Below are 10825 nucleotides of genomic sequence, written 5' to 3' on the forward strand. Positions count from 1 at the left end.
TTGTGCCATCTGGGTGGCACAGAACTAAGCAGCTCCCTTATTCATACAGTACCTGCCATTATCATGGAGCTAGCTTTCATAGGAGAGTTAATAAGGTATACTGACCTTTTCTATGAAAATGATATTTTCCAATCTACATTTAATCTTAAATTCAATTACTTTACCCATACTAATAATGCAACTGTGAAATAAAGGGTTGCTTAAGGTTGTGTCCTTCAYGGATAGTTTAAAACTGCAAGGCCTGCTTCTCCCTAAGATATTAAGAAACTTTATCACATTAATGTTGGAATACAGGGAGATGCTGATTAGCTTCAGTAGCGTTAAGTTACAGGCACAGGTACGTACCCCTACGCCAAGCAGCAGCACAAGGAATGACCCTGCGTGTGCAGGGCGGTTGGACTAGATGACCTCTGAGGTCCCTTCCAACCTTAACCATTCTATGATTCTATGAATTTTCACAGAGGAGCACAGCCTGCTGGTGCCCACCTTGCACAGGAGCTCGGGACCTCACTCCCCTGCCCATCCCTCCTCACCAGAAAAGGAGGATACAGAGGGCTGTAGCTCCACACACTCCCCTTCCACAGGGAAAAGGGTTTTTGACAACCCTTTCAGAGAGTGGGCTGTTCCAGCTCTATAGTCCTGGTCATCCTTAATCTGAGCACCACATGGTACAGGTTTTTGTGCAATAGTTTAATTAACAGAACCATTTTGGAGACAGAGCCAAGACAGGTGGCACAGAGAAGAGTCCCTTGGACACCTGTCCAACACTTTTTTTACCCTCTTCCTATTTTCTGCTCTGCCAAAGCTCTTACACTGTCTTGGGCAAGTGAGTTTTCCTTCTGTGCCTCAGCTCATACCTGTAAGATGGGCAATAACTGTATTTAAGGGAAGTAGGGGAACTCTACAGTAAATATTGTGATACAAGAGCCTAATGAGACAGGGAGATCAGCACCACGTACAAAGGGACCAGCTCTGTAATCCGTTTGAACCGCACACTCAAAACATATAGCTCCAACAAATCTGTAGCTCAGGAACTAAGGCTCAGAAGCCAAGGGCTCAGAATCTGTCACAAACACTGAGTTATATATTTATAACAGTTTGGTAAAAACATGAAATTTAACATACTAACAGATATTGCTTCCCTTCAACATCATGGAACAGTCAACACTTCTGTTATCAGGAAACAAAATATATGAAACTGACACCACAAAGATAATAAAAGTATAAAATTAAATAAAGAACAAAACGGGAAGGATGGATGTATTAGTAGATTATTTGCTTACAAGAAATCCCAACCAGTATTAGCATTTCCCAAGAGACCTAATTTGTCTGTTCTCACCTGTAGATAAATAAAGCATCAAAACCAAAGCCTTATGGAGGAACCTCAGTTACACAGCAAGCTCGTGCAACAGCAGGGGTATGACCTACCACAGAACATAAGTAGCAGCATTTTAACTTATGAAAGCTAAAATAGTTCAAAATAAACAATAGCAAAAACAATTACCACATTAGGCTCTCAAACTTGCACTAGGACAAGGATGCTTCTCTTCACATGAAGAGCTACAAAATTTCTCTAGCCRCCACCAGTTTCCACTACAGGCTCTGCATCATGACTATCTGTTGGTAGCAGATAAAAAGAATCTTTTAACAAAAAAAAAAAAATCTTGTTTGCAGCATTTAGTGTGTTTAGTTGTTAGTAAAGAAACAGTAACAAACCGTGATTAAGAAGCAGGTATTAAAAAAACACACACACATACACAGAAAAAAAAAAACCACTCAGCACTGAAAAATCTCAGGTATCACTAAAGTAGTCTAATGCTATGGAAAATAAACCCAATCTGATACCAAGTGTAGGTCCGTAGCCTTATTCATTTGCTTGGAAGGTCTCATTGTTCTTTTTTGTTGTTGTTGTTTTCCCCTCCATACACTGCATGTAAGCTTTTTGAAGCCACAAGCAAAAGCTGTGCTTCAGTTCTGTCAGCACCCTCAGCAAAGCATGCAAACACATGCAAGACTAGCCAAGCCAAATTCCATTTATAAAAATTGTCTCCCCAACCCACTTCTAACACTACTTAGAAGAAAAGGTTATCAAGAAGTTCCATATCCATATATAAGCTCTATTTCATGAGTCTAACTCTTCAGCTACTGAGATGTCATTTAATCCTTTCAGTTTTCCTTGTCCATTCATAGAGAATCCTAAAAACTTGGGTCTCAAAACCCAGCATCCTTATCCTTTTATAATATTTCAGGTATTTAATGCAGTCTCCACAAATAACAGTGTATAGCCAAAGGAACAATAAGCTGGGATGATAATAAAAGCAGTTATGCTCTAAAACTACCACAGAAGTTAAGAGACTGCATTCTGCTCAAGTTCCAGGTTCTAGCATCAGTATGTTCTGTTAGGAAAAAAAAAAAAAAAAGCTTGAAGAGCCTAGTACGTTACAATTAACACTCCTTTTATTGTAGAAATTTTAGTTTTTCTAAAATTTTCAAATTACAGGATATACATATAGGGAATGCAGTTGCAAGTCTTAGCAGCTGTAGAACTGTACTGCATGCAGTTACTTCTGCACTGTGCAAATATTCCATAAATAGCTAATTATGGTCAGAGAGCAAGTTTGAGAGTCAGAGAGTATCATACTGAGTTACCAAAAGCAGGTCTTCATCAGTACCAAGAGGTCGAGCAAAAGAAAGTRTATAAATGTATATCTCTCAACCAACTAGTATTTAACATAACTGAAAAGTTGGAATTATAGCCAAATCACAAAAAAAAGTAAAATACTTTGTTTCTACATTGCTTTCAAGTGTTTCACCCAAGTTCTCTAAAAAGAAAAAAAACAAAAACAAAACAACACAAACACACAATGCATCAGTGCATTTAGAGTTCACAAAWGGCTGACAAATTCCATTAAGAATAATCAAAATATTAATATTTACCACGGAAGATCAGGCAAGTGCTTTGCCTTAACTTTCTGGTAAGAGGCTGCATCTTGACAGACAGCATTCTTTTCCCATGACCTACCTTTCAACTGTTGGGCAAATGCATAATAAGCACTCAATTCATTATTCATTTCTGTAGCCATGATCAAGTAGCCTTCAGATCAGTAAGATCACATGGATTTATGCCAAAAAGAATCCTACAGTCACTTGTTTCAATAGATGCCTGAACAGGTGCAATCTTTTATGTAAATTTCCCATCACAATGACAGCCTCAAAAACTGGAAGAACAATTTATATAGAGCTAGCTACAGATTAATTTTCTAAAGGCAGACATGCTCGAGTTACCACAGTCTCACTTTTGCAGAGACACAAGAACACATTTGCAATGATTCTGAAAAAGTTACTACATTTACATTGATTAGTTTGCTTAAGAGATGGTTAAAAGTTTAAGCATTGCATCTTTGTCTCAAAAGCTTACAGGTCAGCAGCTTGGCTTGCTAAAACACCATCTTATGACAACATAACTGTACAGTTTCCTGYGGTCTGAGTCCTGAGATTTCTCCCAAATACACAGGAAGAAACCAGGACGTTTTCCCTCCCTGACTTTATTAAAATCAGCTCTCCCTAAGAAAAGATGTTAGCCATGCCAGCTWGATAAATTTTAATCTATTTTGTTAGATTCAAAGTGGGACACTTTCATATTGAATACAGTAATTTAGACAAATAAGGCTATGGACACATTAGTAAGCAGAATACTGTCCAAAGTGCAGTGCAGCRAGTTGTGTACCGCACGCTGCCCACTGGAGACACTTCACAGTGCCTGGGGTTCCAACCAGCAGCCCTACTGAGCAAACATTCCTCAAGACAAATAACAAACAAAAACTTTTAATCAACCTCAAACAATCTATGATTTTTAAAAAATATTTGTGTGATTGAGCTTTAACCCTCTTAGACTGTTTTGGGGAAGATGGAGCTACTTTTCATCAATTAGCAATACAACACAGTAATTTTAGGTTTTCAAGACTTGCTTTTGAGGTCATCAATTTTACGTTATCTCCAAGAAAAGCATATACACATTTTTCTACAGCCTCGAGTGAGATCAGTGTAAAACCAGGAATTTATAATCATCAGCAGATGTGCCAGCTGCTCATAATGTTCACATTACATAAAAGCCTGAATGTCAGCTACGCAACAGTTGGTGCCAATCTGCTTATAAAGGAAATGCTGCTGAGGCAGAGTCTTCTTACAAAAACAGGGCACGAAGGCTTCATTATTAGATGTTCAACAACGATCCTCAACTCGGTGAAGAGAGTCCTGAGAATGAGATTTAAACAAAGAATATTAAGAGCCTATAACTATCAGGTAGAACCATCTACTGCCTGGAAATCCTTTCATTCACTTATTTTCAAATAAACAGGTACCCATACACTGTAGTTAACAAGTTTCTTTAGATCAACTCCCTACTGCAGTATTTGTAAGAGTCTGAGAATTCGTATCCTTTAAATATTAATGTTTTAATTAACTTTGAAAGCTACTTCCATGCATGGACTGATATAAGAGAGCATAAAAATCCACCTTCAAGGTGGGAAATATTGTGGAGGAGAAAAAACAAAGTAATGCTTTTTCAAAGGCCGTGTAAGGAGCTGAGGGGCCAAGARAGTGGATTGTGTGCATTGCTTCTTGCCAGAAGGGATATAAGAACCTGCAATCTAGAATGAACAAGACAGACACAACAAGTAAGAGCCACAACAGTAGTTAAAATTACATAAGACTAAGAAATAGCAAAAACCAGGAGCTGTATTAAAAAACAKGATTTAGATTGCACAGCTTAAGTTATCTGTGGGTATCAAAACAAGTGCCTTTATTGATTCTTGTTGAAAAATACCTGTAATCCGGTGGAACAAATGATTTCCTACAAAACAATAGGGAACAGGAGGAAAAGGCCACCTCCTTGGTACCTTGTCAAACTATTTTCTGATCAACCAGTGATCAGACTGGGAAGCAYGTTCACAAAATCTGACATTATGCAGTGCTTCCAAAGAAGGTTCCAAGAGAGGTTTCAACTTAAGTATATATCAAACATGCTTAAGATGATCCACAATTTTTCAGCTGATACTATCAACACAAGTTCATAAATACCTGTTTATGTAGAGAAGTAGACTGACAGGCCTGCAACCTAAAAATAAGGCTACCTTTCTGGTGAACAGTTACTGTTAAGACTTTCTTTCCCAAAGATTATTTAGAATCCATCTGCAAGCTCTCATTCAAAGACAGTACTTTTCAGAGAAGTCCAGTTATGTGAAGTATAACCTTGAATTCATTATATTTTTGTTAATATCCACGGTTATTCCACATTTCTACTATTGTCATTTATAGGTTTAGAATTACAAGTTACGTGATCATTTAAGAGTGAAAATTTTCGCAGTACTGAAATACTAAGCTGTTAAGCATCACTTCCTGAAATCAGTGTAACACTTACCGACAGTATGGATTTCGCCGAGAGGAGTAGCGTAGMGTAAGGAACCTATAGTAAATGAACGGCTGGAGAAGACTCCCCTGGCCACTGAAAGAAAAAAAAGTGGAGCTTTATTCTCCTCTTCCTCCCCCGGCTTCCCCTCACTCCCAAAAACACAGAATTTTTCTCAACAAACATAAGGCAACTAGCTAGGTTCAAAAACAACAAGCCAGACTGAGGGTCAGAGTTGTTCAAACAATCTAGACTTGCTGGAGGAATAAGATAAACAAATCCCTAAATACACAAGAAAACTAACAGCACATTTACAAAGGCTGAATTCTAATTTGGTTTATTAATATTTTTATTCTTTAAGAAATGCAATATTGCTGCTTTCAGATCAATTTTGTATTTATGAAGTATTCTATGTCTAGCTTCCAGTAGAAGAGTAGTTGGAGAAGAGTTACAGAAGTGTCAGCAGAGACCACGTAATGTTAAGCAAAAGCCTTTGGTCAAACCTGGGAGCTGTCTGGCATAATTTACATACATAAGCTGTATGCGTAAGTTACAACAAACACTTTCTGTCCAAAGCACAGTGTTTTGAAAAATTGGGCCTCAGCCTCACTCACTCTTTTGCAAAACTTCTTACAGAGACCATCATCGATGTACTGAGATATTAAAATCATGCCAATTTAAACGACTCGCTCTGAAATAAGTATTTCTACACTTCACAAAGCTGCTGTTCACTGTGATAGTGAGACAGTAGCAAAGGGGTAGCAAGTTGACCTAAACCACAGAGTAAATCACAGAAATACAATAATTTAATCTCACTGATTGAAGTTGCCTTATAAAAACACAACTAAAATGCCCTGTATAGAATTGTACATTACCTGACAGGTTCATTAACTAGAGCTTCTTCAAATATGATCAGGATCTTTACCCAGATGCATAACACAAAGCAAAAAGGAAAATGAGCTATGGGGGCAGGGGAAGAGGAAGACTTGCACCTGTGTAGTAATTACTAGCGATTTAATAAGCTAAAATAGCTTACAGTACACACTTTCAAAAATGTATTTATACAGTTATATAAAACTTTTTTTTAGAACAATTGTATTAAAGCATTGCSAACTATATTGACCTTCATGTTATCCGAAATCTCAATATATAATTTTAAATTTTCAGTTCCTAYTAGACAGCACATGAAGCTACACCTAAATTCTTTGTAAGTGGAAAGGACTTCTAAACCAAATTTGGAAAGTACGTGAATGTTTCAGATGCTGTATTCTGACACTACGTGGCAGTTGGTAACGGGTCCTAAAATGAAACAAAATCCATCAAGGGTAAAAGCCTCAAAAGCACTCAGCTAGCATATTATGAAATAAAGACAAATAGGTTCTATTAACTTCCAAGTAAATAAAAGCTCCCTTCTGACCCCTCAGGACAAAGACTTTCACTGTGCTATGATTTCCAAAGGAAGGGCATTTCCTCCCTCCAAATATCAAAAGGCAATGCCTCCAGCTTCAGTCACGTGCAAGTCATTAGGCCTATTTGACTTTAAGTTGGATTCCAAAACACATAAGCTCTAAAATGAATTCAACGAGGAGCACAGACACCCAGCAGGCAAAACAGATGGAATAAAAAAAATTGTCTCTGATCAGGAAGAATACAGGGACATAACTTACTCCTCATTGCACGGTGAAATTTCCACGTGAATTATATATCTGGGATCACAGTACTCAGAAATAAGAGCTAGCTTCACTGAAAGGATCGACTTATGAACTCTACATTCTACTACACCAACCACAATTACATCTACTGGATGGTTTAGCATGCGTTGCAAGACTGAAAAAAATGATTTGAACCAACAATCTTACTCATGCTAAGAAAGAGAGAAGTTCAGTACCAAATTACATTGGAATGAAGCCTTTCTGCTTTTGTGATGTACTACCTTGAGAAATCTAAGAATCAAATAAATTCAAGCTCAGGTCTTGGTCAGACAGAATCATATAAATGGGAGATCTCTATGACCCACATGGAACTCACTGCAAAGCGTAATCTTGTGTAGGAAGCTCCTAATTCCAAAAAACAATCAAACAAAAAAATCACAACAACAACAGAACACCACATACTGCACTTCATACCTGAAAAGCATGAAAACTGTAGCTGGCATCAGGAAAATTTCATTGCAAGCAATGAATTTTAGAATATTCTGTTGATTAGCATTCAGCTTCTCCAAAAGATTTCTTAAAAGGGGCAGACTATTTGAACCTCGTGCCTTTAAGGAAGAAAAAAGAAAAAGGATTATCAGAAATCATTTYGGTTATACAAATCTTCTCCAGCAAGAAGGAAACAGAACAACTATCGGTACACCTTTTTTCATCATTTTAATACAAGATCCCTAGGRAATATCAGCTTCCCAAACTATTTGTTTATGACGTTATTGGATGATATTTGTTTATATGCTATTGGAAGTGTGAGATCCCTCTTAGAGGGATCACCAAAAACCTAAGAAACTCAACTTGCATACAGTTCAATTAAGAACAYGAAGTTTTGCAAACCCCTCCTGTACATATTTTAGGTGCAACAGTGCACTCTACCAGCCTTATTCTGTTCAGCTGTGGTTGCAAGATATCCCAGTTTGGAATATCAGAGATTAGAGCTAAAAATCTGCACAAGACACTGCTAGAGCAGCAGCTCCACCCAGTACATCTCTCTTCCATTGACACTAAAAGAACACAAAACTGCAACTGTAAAACCTAATACAAAAGCCAAGCACATCACAATTACTATTTTACATCATACTTACATCAAGAACCTTTTTTGTATATGTGGCAGCATGAAGCAAAGAAAACAGCAGAACTGGAAAAATACTCACTGAAGTAGACGATAAGGAAAAATATAAACTACTGGCATGCTTCATTCCGCCCCCAACACACACACTCTAATGTTACAATAACACAGAGCTGCTGGCTCTTTACAAAAGCTTGGCCAGAATCAGGTACACTGGATTACACCATGCACACGTCTAACAATTCTGTAGCCATTCTCTTTGCTTTTTACATCTTTCTTGACCATCATTTATTGATTTTCAAGCATGTTAGTTGTGTATGCAAAAGTATAACACACAGTTTGACCTTATACACAGTTGAATTTCTGAAGAAATAAATTCTTTCTTCATGGAAATGTATAAGGTTAGAAATTAAAATCTGTCATACAGACTCAGTCATGATTATGTTCATATTAACAGATGTTAGACACTGTGTTTCTTCGAAGAACATGCAGTTGCCATCAGTTCAGATTCTGGACAGCAAGATTCTCGTGTCTGTCATTTTAAGAGTAAGGCACTAAACTAAGCACAGAATGAGAAGCCACTTCATAAATGACATCTTTGACAAGCCGGGAAAATAAGCATCTTTTTCAGGGTTAAAAGAAAAAAGCTGAAAACTTACTACTTAATAGTAGCTTGTGCATCATATCTCCTACTTACRGTACAGTTATATAAGTGAATGGTAACAAACGAAAAACATCAAATGCTAGTAAAGTATCACATTTGACATAATRGATAAAAACACTGCATTTAAATCAAGGAAAAAGATAACACTAGGTGCCAGGGGTTACAATGCACTAGTTAGAGACTGTTAACCTGAATATGGTTCAATCAGCATAAGCAGCTCCTATTTTACACAGATTATGTTCTATGAATAGTCAGAGTGTTTTAATTTAAACCACTTCTTCAAATCATGGCACAGATAACGAAAGCCATCGAGTTTTTCAGATATTTTTAAAACCGACCAGGACRCCACTTTGGCAAAGGATACTCGTGACGGGGTAGGAATTAACAAAGATGAGGGAGTAGAGCAGGTAGTGGCAGCTGTCCTCCAGCAAGGCCTGGGCCAGGAAGGCCCTGCTGAGCTGGAAGTGGGGCAGCCGCTGGTGCAGGCGCAGGGCGCTGGTGAGAGCGTTGGCCAGCAAGGCCCGCTGGTAGAAGCTCGCTGCTTCGTGCAACCTGCAAGGTACCAGAGGAGGTGTTGCCATAAAAACCAGCCGAGGCTCTGCCTACGGGAAGCCCTCCCTTGAGAATTGCATCACAGCTGCAATTACAAGTGCCACACTTGGCACTTTTCCCACTGTAAGAGCCATTACCAAGATGGYTTCAAAAACTAGCAGTGTTGACTTACTACCAAAGATACTTACTACCCTGGCAAAGATAAAGCAGGCTATTAGTACATTGCTACAAAAAGAAGTACATGTAACTGGCTCCACAGTTATTCAACATGTTTCCCAAACATATCTAAAAGTGCTTCACGCCAATTAAAAAAAACTGTATACTGTTCTCACAGAAAGCATCCAGTACAGTGAATGCATTCACATTCATTTTTACATAAAAAAAAAGTATTTACACTCTTATACTCTGAGAAGTGTAGCTGCCATGTAAGTTTTTAAATGTTATTTTACAGTACTATAAACATTAAAACATACCCCAGAAGAGGCAGGACAAATAAAGCTGAGCAGTAAACCGTGAACAAACGGGAAATCCACATTGCTGTATCCAACTTGTTTGCCATCAGAAATTGCTACATTGGATGAAAGAGGAAGAAGAAAGAAAAAAAAAGACAAAAAGCCATCCCTAGAAGTTAGTATCTTCAGACTTGACACTATTCAACTCTCCTCCCTCATTAAGTTTCATCTCTTTCCAGTTTTTAAGTGTAATCAAATGATAGCTTGAAGCAAAAAGCATCTTTTGCTTTTGTAACATACCCAATTTGTAATGTACCCAAAACCAAAAAGCTCGTACATAATCACTAAACATAGTGTTAGGACCTTCTATACAGATACTTTTTCTATATGGAAACCCCTCACTAGGACCAACTCATCATGCATGCTCACTAGCCCTAGCGACTCCTGTCCCTATTGCTGCGAGGCTCCCTTTATAACAGATTTTATGTACATGGAGATAAAGAATAAGAAGCTAAAGGCTCCATGCAGGGATTCTTTGGGAGGTGGAGAAAAAAGAGCCAACTAGCATTCACATAACTATGCCAGGGAGAGGAGGGGAAAAAAAAGGGGGGGGGGGGGGGAGGAGGAATAGGAAGGCAGGAGAAATGTTGTGGCCTACATATTCTTGGGGGCAAGGAGTGCAGAGGCAACCAAGCAAAACACACATGGAAAGAGCTCTGAAGGGTGATCTGGGCTGCCTCCTGCTGCTCGGCTCTGGTGAGCCACAGTCCTCTCCGCTCCTGATGGACCCTGGGCCACCACAAAGGCTCTAGAAGCCCCAACACGCTCCTGGCTCCGTGGGAGCGGCGCCCATGCACTGCCTCCCGCCAGCACAAGCCCCGGGCCGGCCCGGACCCGGGAACCAGGGCCGGCCCGGACCCGGGAACCAGGGCCGGCCCGGACCCGGGAACCAGGGCCGGCCCGGACCCGGGAACC

The 10825-nt window shown here is 39.0% G+C and overlaps 1 protein-coding gene across 1 annotated transcript in view; it reads right to left on the minus strand.

Moving 5' to 3' along the window:
* Positions 1–616: 616 nt before the first annotated feature.
* TMEM33 (transmembrane protein 33) overlaps positions 617–10825 on the minus strand; it is a 29740-nt gene continuing 19531 nt past the window's right edge. Inside the window, exons 4-10 of the mRNA XM_026037491.1 lie at positions 10555–10639; positions 9872–9966; positions 9211–9398; positions 8199–8266; positions 7534–7667; positions 5420–5503; positions 617–4254 (exon numbers count right to left, since the gene is read on the minus strand). Of these exons, the coding sequence (XP_025893276.1) occupies positions 4125–4254; positions 5420–5503; positions 7534–7667; positions 8199–8266; positions 9211–9398; positions 9872–9966; positions 10555–10639 (784 nt within the window). The 3' untranslated portion in view covers positions 617–4124. The remainder of the gene's footprint in view (positions 4255–5419; positions 5504–7533; positions 7668–8198; positions 8267–9210; positions 9399–9871; positions 9967–10554; positions 10640–10825) is intronic.

Source organism: Nothoprocta perdicaria, unplaced genomic scaffold, assembly GCF_003342845.1.
Source record: "Nothoprocta perdicaria isolate Ctin4 unplaced genomic scaffold, notPer1 scaffold_2, whole genome shotgun sequence".
Taxonomy (NCBI): domain Eukaryota; kingdom Metazoa; phylum Chordata; class Aves; order Tinamiformes; family Tinamidae; genus Nothoprocta; species Nothoprocta perdicaria.